The sequence below is a fragment of the Echinops telfairi genome, unplaced genomic scaffold, assembly GCF_000313985.2.
Source record: "Echinops telfairi isolate 266 unplaced genomic scaffold, ASM31398v2 ScPeMD7_7457;HRSCAF=8495, whole genome shotgun sequence".
NCBI classification, from domain to species: domain Eukaryota; kingdom Metazoa; phylum Chordata; class Mammalia; order Afrosoricida; family Tenrecidae; genus Echinops; species Echinops telfairi.
In genome coordinates this window covers 2338446-2366339 of record NW_022111357.1, presented here as the reverse complement: position 1 = coordinate 2366339, position 27894 = coordinate 2338446, and the positions used below count along the sequence as shown (strand labels likewise).

General features: G+C 45.8%; 1 protein-coding gene across 1 annotated transcript in view; it reads right to left on the bottom strand.

Annotated features, from left to right (window-relative positions):
• Window positions 1–2679: 2679 nt before the first annotated feature.
• SCMH1 (Scm polycomb group protein homolog 1) overlaps window positions 2680–27894 on the bottom strand; it is a 168201-nt gene continuing 142986 nt past the window's right edge. The window contains 5 exon segments of the mRNA XM_045298800.1: window positions 2680–3834; window positions 4899–5041; window positions 9381–9578; window positions 22727–22921; window positions 24475–24675. Of these exon segments, the coding sequence (XP_045154735.1) occupies window positions 3709–3834; window positions 4899–5041; window positions 9381–9578; window positions 22727–22921; window positions 24475–24675 (863 nt within the window). The 3' untranslated portion in view covers window positions 2680–3708.

The following is a 27894-nucleotide window of genomic DNA, read 5'->3' as shown; positions in this document are numbered from 1 at the left end:
TGTTGTTCCATGTGGGCTTTGTTGCTTCTGAGCTAGATGGCCGCTTGTTTACCTTCCATTTGGCCTACTCTTGGGCACAGCAGCTCAAACACGCAGGTAGGAGGTGGCGGGGCAGAGCCCACAGCAGTGGGCAGAAGTGAGAAACTACCTGGGCAGGCAGAAGGCCTGCAGGACGGGCTGGGGGCTGGGCTTAGCCGAGGGAAGGGTCACCCTGGTTGGTACTGGGCTGGAGAAGAGCAGCTATCCTGTTCACAAAGGAGCGGAAGGGACAGATGCCATCTCTTGCTCTTCTGAGCGTGCAAAGCCTCACACCAGGTGTTGGTGGCACTCACGGGGCTGCGAGCCACTCATTTCCTGGTGTGGCACCCGTCACCTTGCCCCTCAGCTGTGTCGGCTCTGCAGCCACAGCTCTGAGAAGTGCAGCAGGATGGCCCCTCAGCCCCTCAGCCCCTAGCACCAGGGCTCTCTCCTCCCCCACACCCTGCTTGACCCGCATCCTTCCATACAAGCAAGACCGTGACATCATGGGAGTGGTACCGAAAGCAGATGGCTAGTCAGGAAAAGACGCTGACGGACATGCATGAATAGAACCAGGCACCCCTTCTCCTTGCTGTCCGGCAGCTCTTCTGCCCGAGATTTCCCAACTTGCTTTAAGTGCCAAAACTCTCCCCACTTTTACTGGGAATTCCTTTAGATCATTCAACTATGTTCTCTGGGGTCTCTGACAACTTGATGTGAGCTGGACATAAGCTCGGCTTTGTGTGTGTGTGTGTGTGCGTGTGTGTGTGTGTGTGTGCGCGCGCGCAGGGGATGGCAGAGGATAAAAATGGCCTTTCGTGGTAAGCACTAAATACATCTATAAACAAATCTGAGCTTGGAAATGTCCCGCAGTGGAGCGGGGTGATTTCCTCCCCTCAGGACTGTAACAGTGCTGGGAGGCCAACCGTGACCGACGTCCGTGCAGGCAGCCCTTCAGTCCTCTCACTAGGTCACAAACCCCACTTATTTGAGGTTAACAAAAAGGTTTGAATTTGAGGGCTCTTTTATGTGAATGAGTACAGTGGATTACAAGTTAGGCTGCTAACCACAAGGTCAGCAGTTCTACTCCAGTAAAGAGATGCAGTGTGGGCCCCAGGGCCTGTCTGCTCTGTCTTTCAGGGTGGCTGCGCGAGCTGACCTGAAGGCGGGGTTTGCTCTGCTGTGTTGTCTGTGAACGTGTGGGGCCCAAGATGAGGCAGAGGCTGGTGGTGCAATGTCTCTGCTCATCTCCGCTCCTCACCAGTGTCCCTTGTGAAGGAAGCCGCGATAGGGAGGAGGGTCTGTCTGGGACTTGGGCTGAGTCTACTGCCATTATGCAGGCGAGGACGGCAGGGGAGCTGTGTGTTCGGACATGGCCTTCGTGCTCCTGGGGCCCAGGTCACTGCGAGTCGGCACTTCAGTAGGTGTGAGCCTCCCCCCTCCCCGCCGCTCACAACTGCCCTTGGAGAGTGCCGCCCCCGGTCCCCCAGGCACCTGACAGTGGAGTGGTTCTGGCTGGGGAGCTGCACACTGGGCATTTTGGGCTGCTGGTCTCCAGTAGCATTTTAGTAACTTGGTAGTAGAGGCAGAAAGGCACAGCTCAGGTGCCTGGCTGCAGTTGTCTCTGGGTTGAAAGTTTGCAGCAGTGGAGCTTCCCTGGAACATGACGGCAGGACCAGATTCAATGACTTCAAGGAACGCTGGGGCCAGAAGGCTGCAAGAAGCTGAGGGTCCAGAGGAGGAGTGTCGGGACCCTACCAGGCAAGAAGGCATGCCCTGCTTGAGCTCTGCGTGTAAAAAGTCTACTGTCAGTTCAACTCCCTTTGGGAGCACCCTGAGGGAACACACATCTGTGGGCCCCGGGCCTGCCCTGACCGTGTCACAGTGACCATGGTTAGAACCGCACATAGTCAAGGGAACAAGACCTTACAAGTTCATTACGTACAACAAACCAGTCACTGGTCAAGCCAGCAGGGCCCTCAGGAATCTCTTCAGCTAAACTCTTCACGGCCCATCAGGTCCAAGTAAGGGCCAGCACCCTGGGATTGGCCGGGGGTCGGGTTTCTTTGGGTTAGATGGCTACTTTGGAACTATATACCTAAGCTTCAGTTTCCTCATCTTTTAAATGGGCTTGTAAAGATGAAGATAATTCATGTATCACAGTCCATCTGGCAAACAGTATTACAGAAGTGTTAGCTCTGTTTACTATCAGGTTGTACTGCAGCTCCCTCATGATCCCTATGCCTCATTATAAACCGAGAGGGTGGCCCAGGACTTGCAATCCAGCCCCAGCTTAGTGATGGCCTGACTTGACCTGCCTGCATCCCTCCTCATCCTACGGGGAGGTTGATGAGTCCAGCCAAGGCAGGCCCTTGTGGAGCTGACCCGTCTACTCTGGCTTCCTGGAGCCACTGTGCTCACCACAATCTCGGGGTTTCACCAATGTGAAACCCTTTAGGGTACACACTGCACCCGAATATTGTAATACCCATGCAGGCAGCCTGTTCTTTTGGGGTGCCTGGAATTTAGAGAAAACTTACTGGCGGAGCATCTTGTCCAAACTTCTCATTTTATATATGAGAAAACGAAGACCTCGAGAAAATAAGTGACTTGCCCATTGGAGGCAAAGAGTTGAGGTTGTCAAGGATTAAAAAGACAGTGTTATCTATAATGATTTTTATTTATAAACAAATCGACATAAAATAAGTTCAGATGGTGGCAGGGTAGCTTGCTGTTGATTTGCTTACAAAGGAAGCAAATGAACAGTGGAGAGGGCGGAGCAAGCCCTCAGACTGGAGACCCCGCCCCTTCCCATCCATTAGGGCTTTCTTGGCCTAAAATCACTGGGCTCACTCTTGTGGTAGCAGTTCTGGTTGAGGCAAGGAGCTGGCGGAGGGGCAGAGGGTGAGAAGGGGCCTCCATTCCCACAGGTGAGGTTGGGAGCTGTGAAGAGCCCTGCAGGGGAGAGAGGGGAAGGGGACTGCACCCTCTCCCCCTCCCCTCCTCTCGCTGAGGCATGTGGTCAACCCCAGAGGTCCTAGGGTAGTGTTCTCTGAAAAGGGCCAGGCCCATCTGGATGGAGAGGGTCTCTCTGGGGCAGGGCAGTCATTCTCCTGTCTCTTGAAACCTAGGCTCTGAGACCAGGGCAGTATCAGCTGGAGGGCTTGCTCAAGTGCCAGAGACAATAAATTAACTGCAAGATCTTTTTTTTTGTCTTTAAAGTAGAGGTTTTGCACCATCAGTTTGAAGTCTGGGGAGCTGGTGGGGAGAAGTCAGGAGCTGTAGAGCATGGGTGCCACACTAGGCTTAGCAGATGGTGAGGGAATTGGGCCCACTGCCAATTCAAGACCCTGTTTTCCAAGGCCCCCGAGTTGGCTCCTTCCACTATTACTTGGGAGGTGACCAGTCCAGACCCTGGTGAGAGGCTGCCCGGATTGGAGAATGCATACAGGGCCCCTCAGAGCTGAGGCAGGGCTGAGGGGAAGAGCAGCGCCAGCCCCAGGCCCCACAATCTCCCCTCTCCAGCCCTTCATAGAAGGACACATCATGGCAGGAAGGTGGCAGTGGTGGTTCTGCACAGCCTCCTGGAGTCCTGAGGAGGCTCGGAATCCCTGTGGTGCCCGGAAGTGAGTGGACTGCCCTCCTTCACAGGGGATGAGCACCCCGTCTGTCTGGGGTGCACCTCCTTTTTCAGAACTTGCCCTGCTTCAGCCGGTCAATGTGGTATGAGAGCTTGAGTGCAGGCCCCAGCTTCAGCCCCATGTACTTCATGATCATGTCACTGCGCAGCAGAAGCAGGGCTTTGCCGTCGATCTCCTGGGAGGGGGGGTGGTATGGGACAGGGAGGTGTTTGCCATCAGAGGCCTGGTTGGTGTGACCACCCCAGGTTTCTGGTTAAGTAAGGGCACCCTTCCTTAAGTACCAACGACACCAAGTACCAGGGAAGTACCAATGACACCAAGTCCAACCAATCTGCTGTGACACTGAAGCCCACCTGTCTTCGTGCCCTGTTTTCTCCACCAACCCTCCCCTTTCAGACATCTGATTCTGAGCCCAGCTCGGGCTAGTCCTATGCTTCCTAAGAGGTAGTGCTCTCCACCCGCCCCTCTCTGCAGTCCGAGTACCGGCCACTCAGCACAGCTTCTATACTGACCACCGGTGACACTGGGACTCACCATTCCCTGAGCAGCAGACCTCTCTCTGGGAGCTGGGCATAAAGCAGCCCTTTACTAAGCAGCTATGGCAGCTAAGGCCTGATCTAAGAGCACCCTCCAGCCTAAGTGATGGGAGAGAATGAAATGATCAATGACCAGAGAGCGAGAGGAACACTCAAGAGGGGCCAGGAGGGAGTGGGTTTGAGCCCCAGTGAGGAGTGTGGTCACAGCAGGAGAGGAGAAATGGTCCTGGAATCAAAGGTGTTGGAGGCTCGCAGAGGGGTCCAGTGAGGCTGGAGGGTTGGGACCACTTGAAAAGGGGCTCCCTGCCTTGTGCTGAGGCCCCTGATTCTCTTGCCTAGAAAAATCTCATATCCCACATGAAAGTCAGGACCAGCCACAAGAACATAGCCCTCCCAGGCTGGGGAGGCCCAGTGAAGGTAAGCAGATGCAAGAACATGGGCTTCTGGGAAGAGAGGTGAATCCTGACTCTGGGACTGAGCTCTGGACCCCTGGCCCAGAATACAGCAGAATCCGATCGTGGACTGGAGGCCTAGAGCCAGGCTGTCCAATGGCTCTGAGAGGGCAGATTGTTATGGTGGCATCTGTGCCAGTGACACCAGGAATCTACAGTGATCAATACTGAGCCCAGGCTCTCTCAGAGTTTACAACTCACAGGAACAAGACTTCCAGGGTCTATGGGAGAGGTCAGAGAGGAGCACCTACATGTTTGCGAAAGAGGTCAGCGTGGGGTCCAAGCTGAGGGTCAGCTTCTCGAACAAACTGCATCACATCCTCTACTGTCCACGAGGAGGGGTCCCGCCCACTCAGTCGAGAGGCATCCCGGTTTTCCAGGTATCGGTCCGACCCTGCAGGACAGAAGAGCACCTCCCATAGTGGCGGGGACTCTAGTCCCCACTGTTCTCCTTGCTTTGCCCCCATGGCCCTAGAGGGGGTGGTCACAGTAGCGCTAGAGCATGAGCAATTGGACCCGAGCTAGCCTAAGGAGGGAGTAGTCTTCCCACAAAGGGTCTACAGAGCCTAGACTACCTTAAGTCAAATCTCTGTTCCTTCCGGGTACACCTGATTTTTGGAAATGGCCAGAAGAAAGTTGACATTGAGGCTGTGATTCAGATTAGGGAATAATAGGTACGGGATATTTGTGTTCAGTGGGAGCTGATTAGTTCTGGGGACCATTTCTAGAGAGACCCTGGCAGCTGGGATTAGAGCCTAGGAATTAGGGAGGAAAAAAGTGGTGGACAGTATCCCGAGTGAGTTGTCCTTCTATGTCAGCACCATAATTCAGATGCATCAATTCCTCTGGGTCTTCCTTATTCATTTACCTTACTCATATGCATATGAGGTGCTTCGAAATACCTTGGTTTGGGTAGGAAGCACCTTGGTCCTCAAGAAAATGACATCTCTGTTCTTTAACACTCCACGTAATAAATATGTCATCTGATTTCCTGACTGCTGCTTCTCTGAGCACTGATTGTGGGTTCAAGTAAAATGAAATTCTTGGCAATTTCAATCTTTTCTCAGTTTATCATGATGCTACCTATTGGTCCAGTTGTGAGGATTTTAGCTTTCTTCACATTGAGCTGTAATCCATACTGAAGGCTGCAGTTCTTAATCTTCATCAGCAAGTGCTTCAAGTCCTCCTCACTTTCAGTAAGCAAGGCTGTGTCGTCTGCACAGTGCAGCTAGTTAATGAACCTTCTTCAAGTCTTGATGCTGCATTCTTCTTTGTATAGTCCAGCTGTTTGAATGATTTTCTCAGGATACAGAATAAGTCTGGAGAGAGGATATAACCCTGATGCACACCTTTCCTGATTTTCAACCATGCAGGCTTCTGCCTCGTGGTTTATGTATTGGTTATGTAGGAGCACAGTTCTGGAATTTTGATTCTTTTCAATGTGATCCATAGTTTAAGAGCCCCACAGTCAAATGTCCGTGCACAGTCCACAAAACACAAGTAAATTTCTTTCATGTATTCTGTGTATTCACAGTACATATCACAACCTAAAATAATCATGGCCTACATTTATGTTTTTATTTTTTTAATCTTACTTTACTCTATGCCTAGCAACATAGATGTTAGTCACATTTACTGAATGACTAAATGATTATAGTATAGAATATTTAGTTGTATGTTCTCTAGGGCAGTGGTTCTCAACCTTCCTAATGCCGTGATCCTTTAATACAGTTCCTCATGTTGTGGTGACCCCCCCCCCAACAATAAAATTATTTTCATTGCTACTTCATAACTGTAATTTTGCTACTGTTATGAATTGGGCCACCCCTGTGAAAGGGTTATTTGATCCCCAAAGGAGTCTCGAACCACTGCTCTAGAGGGAGAGGCCTTGTCTCCCTCATCTCTACATCCTCAGCACCAAGGAACTGTCTCATAAATGGCTGAGGGAGAAGTGACTTGCTCTCAGCCAAGTACCAAGTGGCAGAGATGAAACACATGTGTGAAAGTAGACGCAGCCTAATCTCGCAGTATGTCCTTCAAAGGCTAGGCATCTCCTCCCATTTGTCTTCACTCTGGGTCAGGGTCTAAAAGGCTAAGCACACTGCCTGGCCCAGCGCTGTCTAGCCTTGGTTAAAAAAAGGCTTTGGGGTATTTAGCCCACTGCTTTCTATTCTACCCGAATTCATATCATAACCCCCAAAAGCAATCCCACAGAGCCAATCCAGTCAGCCACCACAACTCCAGACACTTTCCCCCTTCCACTCCTACCACCTACTGTCATGGTCATTCATTGATTCTTATCATCCTGGGAATGAATGAATCTGTCTCAGAATTTTAAACATTTCACTCTGTGATTTGAACCTCTTATCTTTCCAACTTCCCTGGGACTTACATTACAGCGACCTTTGGTATACCAACCTTTTGTTCTCCCCCATTCTTCAGCTTTCCACCAGTCTTGCTTTCTTCTCCACTCCACCCAGATCCAGTGGTGGATGATCTCAACTGCTCCCCGCAGAGCCCCACACCCATTCTCCTTTGTTGCCCTGCTAGCTCAGCACAAAACCTTCCTTCTCACGTGATCTTTTTTCACCTATTTACGGCATTGGAACCACAGAGGAAAACAATGGTTCTTGCAAGCTAGCTCACTAATCTCGAACATGGCTGGTTCACTGGTGCAGCGGTTTTCAACCTGTGGGTTGCAATCCCTTTGGGGGTCGAACGACCTTTCACAGGGTCCCCCAATTTATAACAGTAGCAAAACTACAGTTATGACGTAGCAACAAAAATAATTTTATGGTTTGGGGGTCACCACAACATGAGGAACTGTATTAAAGGGTCGCGGCATTAGGAAGGCTGAGAACCACTGCCCTACTGTTTCTTGTAAACCGTCTTCTTTCCCTGATCAATTTTCTTCTCTTATTTATGACTCATCCAAGCTCTTACTATTTCTCTGTTCCTCCCTCCTCTGCCCCCTTTCTTTTACTTGTGGCCATAATCAGTCTTTTCGTTTAGCCTCCTAACTTAAGGTAAAGCCATCTGCCTATCTGTGACCCCTATTCCTTTGACTAATCTTAATAGCTTCCTTTTGGAGAGCTTAAGTTTGTTTGTTGATAAACATCCCTAATGGGCTTTCAGTCTCAAAAGCCTTTTCTTAATTTACAGTTGCTCTAGTCACCATTTTTCTTTTATCTCATTGGCTTCCTGTGATGTCCCCAACTACCGCAATATTCTTTCGCTAAAATCACCAAGTAAGTGCTCATGAGTTCCATGAATGGCAGGATCCACAGATGCTTCCTCAGCCCTCCTTTACCGAGCCTTTGCTGCGCTCTTCTTCCGCGCCAGAGGATCACATTCGTTTGTTCCCTCACGTCAGACTGTTCTTGGTGTCCTTAGTAGACTCCTCCTTCTGTTCCCAACTCTTGGGCTCTGTTGTTCCTGGGAGTTTATCTTTGGCCAAGTGCTTCTGCATGCCACACATGTTCTAAGAAAATGGCTCTCATTGAACTACCATCTGGCTCTATGCAGATAAATTCCAGATGGTACCTTCAGCTAACTAAGCTTTAGATCTGTCTGCTGGATAGGAGGGGTCCCTCCCCTCCTATCTCTTACGGTGATGACATCACCATCCTCACATTCCCATGCTCATTCCTCATCACACTCAACTCTAGCTTAATTTATATTGTAAAATGTTTTCAGATCTCTCCTCCCAGCTTTCTTACTGCCCCAATACAGGTCTTTTTTTAACCTCTGGCCTGGACCCCTCTAGCAGTGGTTTCTCTAGCTTTTCTCCTCCTCCACTATCCTTAACATGGTGGTCAAAACACAAACCTGCTGATGTCTCATCTCTCATTAACACTCTCCAGGTCACTTCATATTGCCTACAAGATGGACTCTAAATGACTTCACAAGTTTTGAAGGTTCTCTATAATATAACCCTTGACCTGTCTAGGCATTTCTATTTGAAGTCCCAATATTAAATTTTATATTTAAGAATAACAAGACTGTCTCTCCTCTTCAACCCCTAAAGTGGCCATTCATATATTTACCCTGTAAGTCTCAGGCAAGATGTCACTTCCTCAAGGAAGCTTTCCTTGAGCACCATGCTTCTGGGTCCCTTCTTACTACGTTCATAGTTTCCACAGCACCTCCCTGTCACTATTCTCAGCTAATGCTTGATAATGATCTGTTTAAGCATTTGTCTTCCTCACAAGAGACTGCAAGCTCCATGAGAACAAAGCATGGTTTACTTTTGTATCTCCTTGCCATATCTGACTTTCAAGTAAGTGACTGATGAGTGAATGCATGGATGCCTCCCTGGCCCCTGGCTGTGTCCTTGGTTATTAGTTTCCATCATTCTCAAGTTATGCAGATTTCTAATGAACTCCAGATGCCTGCTCAGGAACATGTTCAGCTCCTAGATCTACCACCAGGCAGGGGACTACAGAATCAGGGCCTCTCTGGAAGCTCAGGAATGGAGCTCTGGTGGCAGAGTGGGCTATGCACTGAGCTGCTAGCCACAAGGTCGGTGGTTTAAATCCACCAGACACTCCATGAGAGGAAGATGAGGCTGTCTACTTCTGTAAAGATGCAAAGTTTCAGCAACCCACAGGGGCAGTTAGCTGTCCCTGACCTATAGGGTCATGATGAGCCAGTACTGACTTGATGACAGTGAGTCTGGAAGCTCAGGGATGGAAGGAGAGAAGGAAGAAGGCCCAGAATGTGTGCACACTTACCCCTAGAACATAGCCTACGCACAGCTGAGGCAGTGCCTTGTGGGAGGCCACAGGATGGAAGCAAGGACCGGTACCCAGAGGCCCGAAGATTTTGGGAGGTGCTGACAACAAGGTTGTTGGGATTCAAGGCAGAGTCCATTGGATCGGAGTGTGGCTCTAGCGACCGGGCCAGACTATTCCCCAAGACAAAGGTTTCACCTGGAAAACAATCAAACTGGAGTTAGTGTGGCCTGGAAAGCCTGCCCCAGGGGCCTGCTGGGGAGTTCTGTAGAGCGGAGTAAGCAGCAACAGGGAGAGGGAGGAAGCCCTCGGCGGGGACTCAGGTGGCCTGTGTACCATCCATGGTGGTGGTTCCCACTAAGGGACTAAGTGAAGCTCCCTGTCACTTTCTCAGCTTTGTATCCTTAGAGACTTTTCCTCTTAGACCAGAGACTATAGCTTCCCAAATTTATTTGGCCTACTGCCCCCATTTCAGAAAGAAACAAAATTACTCGGCGCTCCTCTGGTAATTAAAAAGGTTTTTATTACAACCCAGAACCCAGGATAAAGTACAGGTTTCTGTTTTTGCAGCCCCCTGGATCAGTCCAGTGTCCCCCAAGGGGCGGCATCATCCATTTTGGAAAGCTAGGGCACTAGATAATCTCCGAGGGTTCTTCTGTTCAGCAGATCCCATGCATTTCCCAGATCAAGAACACTTTATGAGCCAACACCATAACGGGGCCCTGCAAGGATGACAAGATGCCAGAGCAGGCCAGAGGGCTACTGCAGAAGACACACATTTGCTTAGATACGGGACGTCTGTTCAAGCAGAGGTGCTCTTGGACACCTGGCTACATCCTCTGTCTGCAAAGGACCTGCTCCCTTTGTACTTCCCTGTTCTACCGGTGAGAGCTTGGCCCCGAGGTCAGAATGTGAGTGAGAATTAGATCTGCCACTTAGCTGGCAAGTTAGTTACTTCCCTTAGAACCTCCACTTCCTCACCTGGAAAGACCCCCTTCCTTTGTTCCTAGGGGCTAGATCAAAAGAAAATGGTTAAGAATGCCCATGTGACAGAAATTTCACTCTGTTGTTTTCCCCTCAGGCCACGACCCACAACCAGATAGCAAGCAGGCCCCAGTCACTGCCTTGTGGAGCCTGCAGCAGCTCCCTTCTCCTGCCACAGCTCTAGCCAAAGGCAGCCAGTTCCTCAGCATTGGCAGAGCATTCTCAGCTTGGGGGTTGGGGGAGGGGTGGCAGGGGCGGGTTCCCTGGGTGCATAGCCACAGCATCATCATCCCTGTTCCTGCGCCTGGGTGTTGAGCTAATGTTTGGGATTCACTTAGGGCCTCTGATGAACACACAGCCGGGCACAAGTACGATGTGCATGGCAAGACAGTGTAGGGTCTTAGGACAACTTTCCAACACAGGCCGTCCCCGAATTACACAGGAGTTCCATCTGAAATCTGTTTTTAAGTCAAAATTGCACATAAAATAGTCGCATACAGGTTATATTTAATGTCAGTTTATCAAATGTGTGTGTATGTACATATACATATATATATTACTCAGTCACTGCCATCAAATCGATGCCAACTCACAGAGACCCTGTAAGGCAGGGTACAACTGTCCCTGATGGTTTCCAAGGCTGTAAATCTATATGCGAGTAGAAAGCCCTGTCTATATAATTGCATGTATTATATACTTATTTATATATTACATAGTTCATGCATAAGAAAGTAAAGGAACACTTCTAGGTACATTAAAACATATTTAACATAATATAGCAATATCAATGCTTTGATGTGTGTCTGAAAGTAGTAGCATGTTGGTATAATAAGCGGTATAAAAATACCAATATTAGGCGTCTAGTTCATACATGCATGGGTTTATTCCAAACAAAACGTGTTTACAAAGTCTTTGTGGCCAGTGGATGGCAGTGGACAAGTTCTCTAAGAAGACAATCAATCGAAACAGCGGCTTCTGAAGGGGATCTGCTGGGCTAGTTACATTCACAGTGGAGAGGTCAGTTTGGAAGGTTATGGCAGCTGTTCCCTGGGATCTCCCAGGCATCATCTTAGTAGATTTTCTCATGGAGCAGGCTGATCATGGGGTCTGTACAAAAAACGTTTGAAGAAAATCGAGAACTGCGCTGGTGAGAAAAGGCCAGGCACGTTGTACGGAGGAATCTGTTTTCATCACAACCCCGCGTCTGCCCCTGTGTCAGGAGCACGAAGGGCTGGCCTATGAGAATGTAGCTGTGCAATCTTACCCCATCCACCCTGTAGCCCTTCTCTTGCCCCTTCACACTTATTTTTGTTCTCAAAACATACAGACTGTTTAAAACAAACACAATTTGAGTCCCTTGAGGACGCCCACACTGACTTTTGACGTGGTATAAATGGAAGGACTCAGGTTCTTTGGGGGAGGGTTAGAGAAGGGCCGCCGCCTTCAGACGTGTATGCTGACACAACAGCTTCACATTCTTGGTATTTTTGATTCATAAAGGTGAATGTGATTTTTGTAGCAATACTTTTTGACTTGTTTATCCTCATACTTTTCATTTCTTTCCATGTAAACCAGAAAACAATCCAGCAGCATCTTTCACGCACTAAACCACAGCCAGCACAACAAAAATCCCACCTCAAATTTTCAATCCACCAAAAAAATCTCCTAAAATCAAAAGCTGTGGGAAAATTAGGGTAGACTGCTACCTCCTGAAACATGACCTACTTTCTGGATATAAAATTCTGGTTTTGCTTCTGTTGGGAGCTTAGCATAAGGACTCTATTTAATGTGAAATAATGTTTGCCCCCTTGCTGCCAGTGTGTCACCCTGTGGAGGCTGCGTGCTGCTAAGACAGCTTTCAGACTCACGAACGCTAGGAAGGAAGCTCTGGCTTCTTCTGAAACTGCCCATACACCTACAGTAGTCAAGGCAGTGCCAAGACAGACAGACAGAACAGTAACAGAACAGAGAACCCAGAAGAGACTCATGTATCTATGGTCAATTATAATTTTGATCAAAGCTGCCAATAAGTTAACTTGTTTTTATTAAGAGGAGTTTCTATAGATTAAATATTTCAGTTAATGTGGGTTGGTAAATAGCACCCAATGGCAAAAGGATAACCTTTAAAAAAATCATTTTATTGTGGGCTCTTACAGCTCTTCTCACAATCCAGACGTCCATTGTGTCAAGCACATTTTACATATGTTGCCATCATCCTTTCCTAAACATTTTCTTTCTACTTGATCCCTTGGTATCAGCTCCTCATTCCCTCGACTCCCTGACCCCCCTCCCTCCCTCATGAACCCTTGAGAATTTAAAAATTATTATTATTTTCATACCTTACACTGACCACTGTCCCTTCACCCATTTTTCTGTTGTTCACCCTCTTGGGGGCAGGGGGTATACGCTGATCATTGTGATTGGTTCCCCTTTTCTCCCCCTACCCTTCTGGTATCTCTAATCTCATTATTGGCCCGGGGGATTTATCTGTCCTGGATTCGCTATGCTGAGAGCTCTTATCTGTACCAGTGTGCATGCTCTGGTGTAGCCAGATTTGTAAGACAGAACTGTAGTCATGAGAAGTGGAGGGAGTGGGGAGGAAGCATTAAAGAACTAGAGGAAAGTTGTATGTTTTATCAGTGCTACCCTGCACCCTGGCTGGCTCTGGCTCATCCTTTCCTTGTGACCCTTCTGTGAAGGGATGTCCAATTGTCTACAGATGGGCTTTGGGTCTCCACTCCGCCCTCCCCCTTGCTCCCATGAACCTGACTTTTAACTAATGCAAAAATTGCAAAATTTATATGCAAAAATTAACTCAAAATGGATCATGGACCTAAAGGGAAGATGACTTAAAACGGTAAAACTCCTAGGTGTGATCTCTATAAGAAAAATGGATAAAAATCAAAATAGATAATCAAAATAAATAACTTCTGCTCTTCTACAGACATTGTTACAAGAAAGAAAAAGTAAGCTTTCAGCTGTAAGAAAATACCTCAAATCACACAGCTGATGAAGGACTTGCTTCCGGAGTGTATTAAAAACTCAACAATAGCTCAATAGTAATTATCATCAACAAACAAAGGGACAAAATGAACAAAAGATTTGAACAGGCATTACTTCAGAGAAAACATAACCATTGCAAGTTAAGTACCAGGAAAGATGCCCAACACCATTATTCATTAGGGAAATGCAAAAACCACAAGGTAGCACTACCCCTTTAAGCCCTATAGATGTAGGGAGCCTGCCATCTGCATGGCCAGCAGCTCTGTAGGAGAAGGACCAGACTTTCTACTCCATCAACAGCCACTGTCTTGGAATCCCACAGGGGGTCACGATGAGTGTGAACTGACTCGATGGCAGTGAGTTTGGTGTGAATTTTTATATACCTTTGAGAATGGCTAACATTTAAAAGATCATACCAACAGTTGGTGTGGATGTGGGGCACTTGGAATTCTTGCACAATTGCTGGTAGGAATGTAAAATAGAACAACTGCTTTGGAAATAGATTCTTAAAAAGTTAAGCATCTGGGGTCTTAAAGACTTGAAGATAAACAAGCATCCATCTAGCTGAGAAACAACAAAGTTGACATGGAAGAAGCACACCAACCAGCCTGTGTGATCATGAGGTGTGGATGGGATTAGGTATCAGGCATCTAAGACCCGGAACAAAAAAATCATACCAATGTGAATGGGGGCGGGGGAGCACATGCCGAGTGGAGACTCAAAGCCCATCTGTAGACAATTGGACATCCCCTTACAGAAGGGTCACACAGAAAAGACGAGTCTGTCAGGGTGCATAGAGCACCAATAAAACATACAACTTTCCTCTAGTTCTTTAATGCATCTTCCCCCTCACTATCATGACCTCAATTCTACTTCACAAATCTGACTAGACCAGAATATGTACATGGGTACAGATAACCCTCAACACATGGAATCCAAGACAGATAACCCCCTCAGGACCAATAATGAGAATAAAGATAACAGGAGGGGAAGAGGAAGGTGGGGGAAGAAAGGGGGAACCGATCACAAGGATCGACATATAACCTCCTCCCAGGGGGATGAACCACAGAAAAGTGGGTAAAGGGAGACAGCAGATGATATAAGATATGAAAATAATAATTTATAATTTATCAAGGGTTCATGAGGGAGGGAAAAATTGATATCAAGGGCTCAAGTAGAAAGAAAATGCTCTGAAAATGATGGCAACATATGTACAAATGTGCTTGACACGATGGATGAATGTATGGATTGTAATAAGAGCTGTAGAGGCCCCAATAAAAGTATTTAATAATAAAAAAGAAAATACCATGAAAAAAAGTTAAGCATATATGTATAAATGATTCAGTAATTATTTCTTATATACAAGGGGTTTTCGGGAGAAAGGGCAAGAAAAGGGGAACCCATCACAAGGTTGGATATATAGCGCCCCCCCAAAGGGGACGAATAACAAAAATGTGCGTGAAGGGAGACAATGGACAATGTAAGACACAAAATAATAACAACAATATATAATTGATCAAGGATGCACAAGGGTGAGGGAGGGAGGGAAAAAAGAGGAGCTTATATCAAGGGCTCAAGTAGAAAATGTTTTGGAAATGATGATGGCAACATATGTACAAATATGCTTGATACAATTGAGGTATGGAATGTTATAAGAGCTGTAAGAGCCCCCAATAAAATGATTAAAAACAAAACAAGGGGTTTGAAAAATTAATGAAAAACTACAAGGGGGTCCCCCCCCAAAACGGAAAAGTCTCCGCTATTTTTCTCGCTAGGTGAGCATTGAGCACCTCGCTCTGTTCGTGCACCCAGCCTGGAAAGGTTCTCTCTGGTCACAGCTAATTTTTTTGTAAAAGCAGAATTAGTACCGCCCCCAAACCTGGAATTTCCCCCCAAAAGCTACGTATTTAATTTTTTTTCAAAACAACACTATCACCTTCAAAGTACTCTCCACTACACTTAATACATTTGTCAAATCTGTAATTCCATTCTTGAAAACATTTTTCAAACTCATCTGTTTAGATGATTAACAGCACCTCTCTCTCTTATGGCAAGAAAGGTAATATTACTTGACTACAATTTCGGTCCTTCTCCACAAAAATACTCCTACTTATTTATCTCATCAAACAAGGGCAAATTTGCAAGAATTTTGGTGGGAAGTCATTAGTTATCCACCTTACAGTTGTGATCTCGCCCCTCCTTTTTGCTTCTTAATCTTAAGAAAAATCTTTGAAGGATACCTAGACATTTTTTTTCAATTATTAATGTAAAAAAGAATACATGGACATGGCTAGATGCCCAGGACTCTTAGTTCTTTACAGATGGACTACATGGCTGGTATTGTTGCTTAAAATTTGTGAACTTGATGACATTGGAAGAAACCACCCAGTTTTATTGACACATAACTCATATATCATACAACAGTTCAGTCATATTAAAAAGAATTGTACAATCCCCACCACAATCAGCTTTAGAACATTTTCTTCTTTCTTATACTCATTGTTATTAGTTCCCAATGTCCCCCAACCTCCTCTGCCATACCCCAAGAAACCACTAATCCAATTGCTCTTTTTGGTTTAACCTATCCTGAATTTCATACCCAGAACTACAAACAAAACAAAACAAAAACCCTCCCAAAAAATACCACCAACAACAAAAAACCCAAGACCAATAATAAAGTAAAATAGAAAAATCTCAATGAAAGTAGACAATATTAGAAACAAAACTAATTAAAATGGGTCAAAAGGAAGATCAAATGATAAGGTGTTAAATTTTAACCTAACTTCAGCTGCAGTAATCCACTGTCCAGTGCACTCTGCATGGTAGCAAAGCTATTCAACATCCAAGGCTGTTCACCAGAGGCTTAATCCATGTGTGTTTTCTCTCTCTCTCTTTTTTTTTTGTACTGAAACTTTAAAATGGGCCAAGGGGACATGGAATGAAAAGACAACACATTTTAACCTAGCCACATCTGCCATAATCCACTTTACAACACTCTCTGTCTGATAACAAGCCAAGGCTGGTCACGTTTCTCGACTATGGCTGGGAGATTTACCAGACAGAGGTCCATGTGTGGACCCTGCAAATGGGTTTTGGGCTTTCACTGTCACCCACAGTCTTCTGCAAAAAAGGATCTTGATGACCTTTTTGCTAAGAAATAAACTTCATATTTAAAATTTTTATTTTGTAATTCCATTTCCCATGAACTTTTAAAAGTCCCCTAATAATTATCCCACAGAAATTTATATGCCTGTATATTTATCAAGTGAGTGATCAGATAAATATAAAATATTCACATACTGCTCACAGCAGCTTTATTCGTAACAGCTTGAAACAACCTGAAGAACCATCAGTAAGCATATAAATTATGGTGTCTCTATTAAATCAAATGCTGATAAACTACATACAACCACATAGATAAACCTCAAAACCAAAATACTAAGTAAAAGATGCCAGGCACAAAAGAACACATATTATGTAATGCCACTTATATAGAAAGCAGATCAGTGGTTTCCTGGAGATGGGGAAAGGGCGGCGGTGCGCAGTGGTGGTGGAACGGAAAGATCACAGAGGACACACTATCTTGATTATTGTGATTGTTACTTGAGTGTATACATGCTATATATGTATAGTGTACTTTATGAAAGTTACACCTCAATAAAGCTGTGAAAGACAGAGAAACATTTCAGAGGCATAAACAACAGCATTTCTTGGTAAGTGTGGGAAATGAAAGAAAGGGAGAAATCAAGAATGACATGAAAGTTTCGGCCACAGCAGGGACGTTGGCGTCTGCTGTCAAACTCTAAAAAACTCAAGCTCAGTCCCTCTTATCCTTACTGCTCAGTCTGGCTCTCGCTTCTATTAACACCCTACTAAAACTGCTCTCAGAACAGTCATCACTTTCAAGTCCCTAAATCTAAGAGACAGTCCTTGGTCCTTATCCTACTTGACCTATGGAAAGCAATCAACACTGACTACTCCTCTCTTATTAAAATACTCAGCTCCTCTGAAATATTTTTACAATCTTCTGATTTTATTCCTCTTTTCTAGCTACATCTTTTTCTCTTCTTTTGTAGTTTTCTCTTGCTCTGGCTGACTCTTGTTGAGAGGTGTCATCAAATTGGCTCTAGTTCATAGTGACTCTCCGTCCCATGCCATCCTGACAGTTGTTCTTCTAATCTGGACCATAACTTGGGGGAAGCACTGTAGAGAGAGCCTCACAGCTACAAAAGGTGACAGGAAAAGGTGTTAAGAAGTTAATCACAAGCAGGAATTTGGAACTACAAGTATTGTAACTATCCGGAAAATATAACCCTACCTTGAGGGCTCATCTGAGCTTTTATTTCTGATTTAAATATTAAAGACACAACTTAGACTCACTGCCACCACATTGATTCCTACTCATAGCAACACTACATGACAGAAAAATCTACCACTTTGTGTTTCTGAAGCTATACATCTTAATAGGAGCAGAAAGCCTCAACTTTCTCCCATGGAACAGCTGGTGGGTTTAAACCACTGACCTTGAAGTTAGTTGTAACACACTGAGGCACCAGGGCTTTTATTAAAGACCAAGATAATCTTTAAATCTGGGCTCCAAGTCTCTAGCTTTCTGTCTGGGCTCAGCCCAATCCATTCTCCCACAGTACCCAAAGTCACCTTTCTGAAACAATCTGATCATGCTACTTCTCTCCTTTGAAAATTCAAAGTGCCCTCCCAGCTATACGATACAGTGTTACGTTTAGAACATGGCCAACTCTCATGACTGAGCCTGTCTTCCACACCCACCTCATCTTTCTTACACTTCACATTTCAGCCATATTGACTCTTGGTGCTTCTGATATCGGTCATGTTTCCTCTTCCTATTCTCATGTGCTATTGAGTCAAAAGAACCATCCTTCAATATGTCCCTTGAGTCTGTGTCACGTGCACCCAACTCTCCTACAGCTTTATGTCTGAGCATGGATCTCATTTCTTCAGCGACGTTTTCCCTGACACACTCGGTTTGGGAGTTGAGAGTCCTTCTGTGCTCACCACATCCTTAACTTGTCCAATTAAAGCACACACTCCGAATTGCTTGCCTACTTATTCATATTTCTCTCCAGACTGTAAGCTCTGTGGGGACACAGATCAGTGCTCGTCATCCTGCAGTCAGTAAGTGGCTGGTTGACTGTCTGACTGAATAATGGATGAAACATTTTGCAATTAACCAGGAACACTTGAGTCATCTTAAAACTCTGGGGATCGCGCTGGGGATTTCTTAAGAAATTCCACAATTATTATTTGGCTTTCAGTCCTTGGGAATCTTGCGTTTTGGGCAAGAGAATGTCTTTTAACCAGTTCAGAAGACCTGGTTGGCAACAAAAATAGAGGCGCACAAGGAACTCATTGTCATGGGACGTATGAAACCTTTTCCCCATCAGAAAGGAACCTGGGAAGTCCTAGAACAATAGACCCAGAGGTTAATACTGGAAGGATTTAATTATGGCTAAAATGAATAGTGATGGGGGCCAGCTGAACGCACACACTGTCAATTTCGTAGCAAGCTAGAAGCAACTTTCTATCAATTACTCTTTATACGCCCCTCAGTTGGCCCAGTCGCTCTGAAGATGGGATTCTGCTCTGATATGGTCTCATCTAGGAAGACTTCCTGGATCTCTTTTTCTACCTTACCACTTTGTCCATCACTCTTGGCTCAACTGGAGTTCCTCTGGTCTGTGTTCTTTGCAAATAACATGCTCCCACTACACCTTCTTCTCTCCTGGGGGATCTTTTTTTTAATCGTTTTATTAGGAGCTCATACAACTCTTATCACAATCCATACATACATCAGTTGTGTAAAGCACATTTGTACATTCATTGCCCTCATCATTCTCAAAACATTTCCTCTCCACTTAAGCCCCCGGCATTAGGTCCTCATTTTTCCCCTCCCTCCCCGCTCCCCGACCCCCCATGAGCCCTTGATAATTTATAAATTATTCTTTAGTCATATCTTGCCCTGTCCGATGTCTCCCTTCACCCACTTTTCTGTTGTCCGTACCCCAGGGAGGGGGTCACATATAGTTCCTTGTAATCGGTTCCCTCTTTCCAACCCACTCTCCCTCTACCCTCCCAGTATCGCCACTCACACCACTGGTCCTGAAGGAATCATCTGCCCTGGATTCCCTGTGTTTCCAGTTCCTATCTGTACCAGTGTACATCCTCTGGTCTAGCCAGACTTGCAAGGTAGAATTCAGATCATGATCGTGGGGGCGGGGAGGAAGCATTTAGGAACTAGAGGAAAGTTGTATTTTTCATCGTTGCTACATCGCACCCTGACTGGCTCGTCTCCTCCCTGAGACCCCTCTGCAAGGGGATCTCCAGTGACCTACAAATGGGCTTTGGGTCTCCACTCCTCTCCTGGGGGATCTTTAAGAGCAAACAAAGACCGAGTCTGTTTGACCTCAGTCTCCCAGAGGACCTACAGTACAGGATCAGGCACACAGCAACGAGTCTATAAATGCTTGATGACTTTAGACAAAATGTTTGACTCTTTGAATGCCAACGTCATGTTAAGGAAGACAGGGAAAACTGGAGAACTGTTCTAGATTAAATGTAACCACAGAGACATATCAGCTAGATGCAGTGAATAATCCTTCACTGGATCCTGGGTTAGGGAGAAAAAAACCAGCTATAATGGACATTGTTGGGATTATTGAACTAATTTGAATACAGACAGTATTTTAGCTATTAGTACTTTATGTTAAATTTCTTAAGTGTGCCTGTTGTGTTTGGAGATAACTATAAACATATTTAGGGAAAAAGCTCCTCACCTGCAATTAACTCTCAAATAGGCTAGTAAATAACAACAAAAAAATACATATATTTAAAAATATATAGATATAAAAAACCACAACTCCCCAAACCAATCAAATTCATTGTCATCAAGTCCATTCTGATTCACAGTGGCCCTACAGGGTAGAACTGCCCTGTGGATCTCTGATACTGTAACTCTTCACAGAAGTGGAAAGACTTGTCTTTCTCCTGTGGAGTGGCTATTGGTTTCAAACTGCTAGACTCGTAACTCACTATCCTACCAGGGCCTCTTCTATGGATACAAAGGTATGTACATTTTCACTTAAAAAGGAGATAAAATAAATATGGTGAAAAGTCAGCAAGTGGTAAATCTAGGTGAAGAGTACATGGTTGTTCATTGTACTGTTTGCAAATTTTCTATATATTTGAAGATATTCAAAATAAAACAGAGAAGCAGTACTCAAGATGTAGATAAGGAAATTTAGTGAGATATGCAACCTACCTAAGCTTGTGGTGACTACCTGCTATAGTGGGTAGGCATGGTCACTAGGGTTAAGCTGTGAGTGGCAGGGGAGAAAGGCTGGCGGGAAAGTAGAGGCTGCAGGAAGCCCCAGATAACAGAAGTGGTATCTTCGAATGTCAATCTGGTAAAGTGTGTAGCCAGGCAGAAGGGCAGGAGTAAAAAAACACCAGACCCAAAGGGCAAAGTAAAAGAGCTTTGTACAGGTCAACTCTGCACAAATCAAAGTGACGCAGCAAATGTTAAATAGTCAGGGGTGAGGGGTGGGGGTGGGGTGTGTGCAAAGGATCCATAGGGAGGGCAGGTAGGTAGGCAAGCAGTGAAACAAGGAGCTCCGAGGCGTTAAGACATTTAGGTAAGGCTCTGGCTTGTCTGGGCAAAGTGAGTACATTCATTTCATGGCAGCAAATGGAAGCTAGGATGAGAGCAGTAAATTGCTGAGCACCCATGATAAGAAACGAGCCGGACAGAGCACAGGAAGGTGCAGAGAATTAGCTGCATTTGTCTGAAAATGCGGGGAGGAGAGTGTAGCAGCCACTGGCAGAATCTGATACCTGAGGCTTTGTGTCGGGCAGAGGTGGTGAGGCAAGGAGGAAGACAACTCCCTGGGAAGGCCATGCCCAGCCCTAAACTACCTTCCTGATTGTAGGCCCACAGGGCACATCTCTACCAGCCTCTGAATGCAGCCACCAGGATCTTTCTCAGTTCTCAAGGAGAGCAGGTCACGTGAGTACTCTGCGTTTCTGTCTCTCTGAGAAATCTCTCTACACGAGTAGCTTCACTCATGGCCATGCTACCCCTTGTGGAGTGGCAGGAAGCCTAGCTTTCAGTGGAGCGGTGCCGAGTGGAGTTTCTGAACGCCAGTAGCAGAGGGCATTTCAAGCTTGCCCTTATCTGCACCAGCTCCATCATATCCACTTCAGACTCTCAGAGAAACATTCTAATTGCCAGTGAGAATGCCTCTGTCTATCCCCAGAGATTCTGGAAAGCAACCCAGAGCAGATGAGGTGCAGAGGCACCTCGGAAGAAAATATGAGTCAGGGAGCTTTACAGGTAGGCTGCAGGCACCAGACAGATGGATCTTCACAGAAGAGTATTTGAATCTGCCCTGTATACAAGTCACATGGGTGCAGAGTATAGATGGAGGTGGGGACTAGGGAAGTGGGCACTTCTATGAGCACACTCTTTAGAAGTAGTACTTTTATTGAAAGTGATTCTAGTAAGCCTACAATGAAAGGACAGCAAGGAAGGTGGTGTTGGAGCAAAGCCTGGGAGAAGAGAGTCATACCAGTGCCCTTCCCCACGAGCGCTGCCCCATTAACAGACAGTACAACCTGTCCGTCCCTCTGGACTCTTTAAAAAGGCTCTCTCCTCCCTCCTAACAATGACCTACCTCACTAGTTCAGTGTCCAGCTCTCCTTCCCTTTCTGCCGCGCTGTGTCCTGGGCTCCAGGTCAGAGATGCGAAGTTCCATTCACTCTAACCTCTTTCGGAAGTGCTTAGTCACTGATCCGGCCACGTGGCGCCCGCTTTCCCATTGTGGGTCTGATATGTTAACTCAGAAAGTTATTTTCCAGCCCTCCAGTTAGAAACAGCAGGAACTTGAATTGACTTGCTAGACTGGCAGTGCTAGAAGATTTAGGGCCATGTGCCAAAGGAAACAGTGGATGGCCAATCACCAGGGAGCACATTTCTCAATCTGTAGCTTGACACTAAAACTTCCTGCTGGCAAGGGAGGTCTATGCTGGGCCTTTGCTGCCAGATTCACATTTGGAGGTGCACTGTGCCTTCGTGGTGGCTCCACAAGCAATTTGAAGCACAGAAGGAGAACTGCTAACTGCCTTTTCCTAGGGGAAGGCTTCATAGGGAAACAAAATCCCCAACAAAGAGTTAAGAGGAGAATGAAAAGTCTCAGATGTGGTAGAGTTAAGGAACTGAAAACCAGATGCCTGGATAGCAGGTCTGAGGCTGGCCTTGGGCCCGCCCTTAGTTTGCTATCCCAGCCCCACCACCCCCTTAGCCCAGGCCCCATTCCAGCTCCTACCTGGTAGGTACCTGTCGTGGCTGTGGCTGTACTCTGTGGCCGTGAGTGACAAGTGAGTCGTCTGTGTAAAAGGCTGGTTGCCAAACAGATTGTCACTACGAAGATTGTGGCAGAGCTTCTCCAGGAAGCGGAGGACGTAGGTGATGCTGTTGACCGCTGGGAGGTTGCGGGTGTGCTGCTCTCGGTCAAACACGGCTGCGGAATAAGTGAACACGGCTGGGCACACCTGCCAGCAGCAGTGGGCAGGAGTCTAGCCCACTACTTGCTACAGGTTTTCCTGGGTTGCGTAAAGTCAGTCAGTGACTTAGGCTTCCTCCTTGACTCCCTCCTTTGAGGGTTTTGGTTTTTTCCTTTAATGCCAAAGGTGCCTCGGCTTGTAATAATAGATCTGGTCAGGCCAGATTTGTGGCACCCTGGGCTCTGGAATGATTTCACGCCAACTGTGAAAACAACTGTGAACATAATTTTATCTTTTCTATCACTGGGCTGGGACTTGTCCGGGAAGTCTATTCATTTAAGGTGCCATTTCTACCAGGAGTGCACAAGACCAGAGAATCTAGGCAGAATGCAAAATACAGCATTCCCAACAAAGATTTGGGTTCATAATTTCCAAATGGTATAAGGGCAGTAGACTTTTGGCCACATTTGGAACTGTTCCATGTTTGGTTTTATCTTACTCCGTTATCTATTTATATTGAAAAGGCATCAGAAAAATCGGCGAGGCAAAGACCTATGTATTTTTCCCTGAGAGCAGCCAAAAGTGGGGAGGTTCCCTCAGGAACAAATTCTGGAGAGGTGACAGCATTTAGAAAGAGGTAGTAAAGAAAGCCATGTCCCTACAGATTGCTGCATAGTAAGAGAGACCATGGGTAGTCTGAGTATGAGAAGGGCCTTAGGACAGATTAGTCACCAGTGGTTCCCAACATTCCTCTCTGCCTGCTTCTACCTGGCAACAAGCTAATACTCCCTTCTCTGGGCCCCCAGACTACCATAGCCTGTTATAGAGTAAGGGTTTTCTGGATATTTGCTACAAGGATACAGCTTGGTTATTTATGGGGTCTGCCAGGTCAGCTGGGTCTTCTAAGACTGGACCCTGCAACTTCCTAGAAAAATTGGGCAGGGGAGTATGGCACAGAGTAAGATGCAAAAGCTGTTGGTCAGTCTTCACATGTTTGGTGGGTACAGAATAGGGTTTTGGACTTGAGAAAACAGATACAGAATCATGGTGCGACAGGAAAGTGCAAACAAAACAACTGCACAGCTGAATCAAAGACCCATAGCAAGAAGAGAGAAGGAATGAGCAATTCTTCCTTCCCTGCCTGGGATTCAATTCCTTTGTATCAGGGCTGGCTGAGGACTGGGAAGCTCCCTAAAGCCATGTGGGAGGCAGTCTGGAGGAACTGTCTTGCTATTACAATTGAGCCCCCCTCTTGAGCCTATCTCCTGGGATCCAGAAGGAACACATGCATAGATTTTCTGTATGGGAGAGGCTGAGCAGATGGGACAGGAGGCCATGTAGAGGCCCAGTAGAGCAGAGTCTGTGTGGGTATGCTACTTGGCAGAGGTAATGCATGAGACTTGGAGAGGCCCTGATGCTGAAGGTGGAGAATGAGCAATGGAGTATTCACTTCCACTTTCCTTTAGTCTATAGGTGTGATGCAGGAACCAGGGTGCACTGCCAGAAACCAGCCATTTGAGAAGGCCGGGCCTTCTGACTAGGTGGCTGTGACCAGTCCCAGGGTACTTACCTGAGATAACTTCACCGCCGTGGCCCTGTTTGAGGAAGCTGAAGACCGTTTTCTGGTGGTAAGCACAGTCGATGCAAGCCTGGACAGCTTGCTGCAACACCACAGAGGCGCGGGCTGGCCCGAAATGGTCAGGGAGTTGCTGGACCTTCTTCTTATCTAAGTGAGGGCCTGGGCTGCCGTTCTTGTTCAAATAAATACACACTGCAGAAGACAAAGAACCAAAGATGCTTAAAGCGTCTCGGGGCTAGAGAAATCAGAGAACAATGCTCTCTCTTGGCATTTACTCACTGGTCTCTGGTCTCTAGCAGGATCCCCAGCTGCTAAGCTGGTGAAATGTAGGAGGTGGAGGGTGGAGGCCAAGAAAAGGCTGTGCCCAGCTGCTGCCAGCCTACACTGTATGATCAACAGCTCTGGAAACACTGCCTACTGGACAACAGCCCAGATCAAAAGCCAAGGACAAAGCATACAATGTCTTTTCTGTGACAGAGAAGAGAAGCTACATAATTCCCCAATTGCATGTCCTTTTATATTCTCTACTTGGTTGTCTCACATGTTCTTTTCCTCTCTCTCACCGAATATGTGGGAAGGAGCTGTGGAGCCATGGCGATATTCTTGTGTGTGTGCGGGGGCATTGGATGTAGATGGTCATATTTCTGGGGAACATACTTTTACTTTCTGTTCTGGTCTCGGAGTCCCTTTGTACATCAATGTTTAGGCCTGAATATAGAAAAAGATTGAAATTAAAAAATGAAGGGTAGGTCTCATCTATATATTTGTTTTTTTCAGAGGTTACTACTGTTCACACAGCTGGCCACGCCTTGTTGCCACGCTCCGCCTGGTTCTGTGGAAAGGTCGAGGGCAGAGTGAGCACTGGAAAGAGGGACTCTGAAACAGGTGTTCCTTTGGTGTTTAGAGGGAATCCACGGCAGCCTGGTCAGCAATAGCGTTCTCTCCCCGATCTGCCTTGCAGGCTCCCACTTGAGAAGGGGGTTTACTCTTCTTTCTTCTAGGGTGTGGCTCGCTAACTGAAGTCGGGGAAGGAAGGCCACAATCGCTTGTTACTAAAGGGAAAACGAGGTCAGAGCAGCATCTGTGTGGGCTGAGGATGAACTGCTGGCCTCCTTGAGGCCTATCTAGAAAACAAGGGGCTGAGCCGGATGCGCAGAGAACTCTTTGGCCTTCCCTACCCTAATTCTAGAGGGACACGGCATGAAGAGAGGAAAACAGAAAAGATGGTGGGTGGTGTGGAGGAGCACAGGGAAAAAGAAGGAGGGAAAGGAAAGGGTAATGATGAATGGAATGTATACATTTAACTGTCCTCTTCTGAAATTCACTAAGATGATGGGGCGACAACATGACAGGGACAACAGGATGCTGGAAGTTGGAAAAGTAGCAACTGAATTAGCAGACCCAAGAAAGATGGATCTTAAATCATCAATGAACAAAGTAGTTTTATACAACACCCAGGCACTGACAGACTAGGTTCCTGTGCAGGTGAGTCTAATAAATGAAACAGAATTTCCATGTATGGTAACATGACTCTTGTATTGAAAACAAGTAAAAATGCAAGAACTCAGTGAGATAAAAGGGTAATGAAAATAAATGGAAACATATGTATATAACAAGACACTTTAAAGAATGTTTGTATCTGTTTATTCATAACCGCCCCAAACTAAAACCAGCCCAAATGTCCACCAACAAGGAAATAGATAAATACATTGTAGTATATTCATTTAATAGAACACCAACTTAGAGACAAAGGGAGGCACAATAGATACTTCTCAAAGATACTAAGTGAAAGACAACCAGACACAAAAGTGTATACATAATATGACTCCGTTTAAGTAATTTCAAAAACAACAACGATAAAAGAATCTATGGTGACAGAAGTCAGCATAAAGGGGGGAGTAGAAACTGACTAAAAGGCATGAGGGAACTTCTGTGAATGACAGAAACATCCTAGATCTTGGTTGATTATGGTTGCATGAGTTTACATTTATTAAAGCACGTCAAATTTGTGTGCTTAATATTGGCTCATTTCAGTACATGTAAATTTTGTTTCAATTAAACAAATATACAAGACAGAAAAATATAACTAGTCCAGTGATAACTAAAAAGAAAAATTCTACATGGACTGAAGAGTAAAATATTAAAGGTAAAAATTGTGGTGATGACTACACAACTGTTATGTTTACAACATTAACATGTATGATGTATGAGAATTATTTGTCAATAAAACTATTTTTTAAATTTATATTTTCTTACTGACACTAAAATAAGTACTAAGTAAATACATAAAGTTTCAACACATGGCCCCCAAATTCTTTGACAGTCCTCTCACCAAGCTCTGTGACACCTGACCAATAGATTGTGGTAGACATGATGCTATGGGTCTAGCATTGACAAAAGGGCAGTTTAAACGCTGAGTGAAGCAGTACAAGTCACCCTGCGCAAAGGTCCATGTGGAAAGAAACCAACTTGTCAGCCACACAGTGGACATGGATCCTCCTGTCCAAATTAAGCCACTACAATCGTCACAACACAGAACAGACTAGCTGTTTCTGTCCATTTTGTCCACTGTTGACTACAGCCACGAGGCTTAGTTTGTTTGTTACATAGCAAAAATGATTGGAACAGATCTGGTGCTGCAGTAACAAAACCTAACACACGAGTTTGGGGGCAGATCAGGACACAATCCAGACATCATATAGTTCAGTCATATCAAGAAGTGTTGTACAATTGCTGCCACAATCAGTTTTAGAACATTTTCTTTCTTCTTGTTAGTAGTTCCTCATTTCTTCCCAACCTCTTGCCCTCCATCCCAGGAGCCCTTAATGCACTTATTGTCTCCACAGAGACATCCTGGGTTTCACGAACAGAAAAACAGAAAATTACGTAACAGAGAGCTGAGAAGGCTACTCACGTTAACAAAATACAACAGAGATAAACAACAGTTTGGAAGAAAACAAGTATTAAAAAGTAGAGCAAACGGAAAACGTGTCAGAAGAGAGCCTATGGTAAGGCACTGGGAAGACCTTTAGAAGGACGAGAGAAGCTTAAAGGGCCTCTAGCAGGCGGTGAGGACTTGGAGGGAACTGACCAAAATTCTCAGCGTAGGGTTGATAAGTGGTGGTGGTATTAGGTGCCAGTAAGTCAGTTACGACCCACAGAGACCCTAAGCACAACAGAAAGAAATCCTGCCCGGTACTGCGTCATCCTCACAATTATTGTGCTTGAGCCATCAAAGTGACAATCCATCTCGCTGAGGGCCTTCCTCTTTTTCGTACTTTACCAAGTATGATGTCCTTCTCCAGGGACTGGTCTCTCCTGACAACCTGTCCAAAGTATGTAAGATGAAGCCTCACCATCCTTGCCTCTGAGCAGCACTCTGGCCGTACTTGTTAGACAGTGACAGAAGAT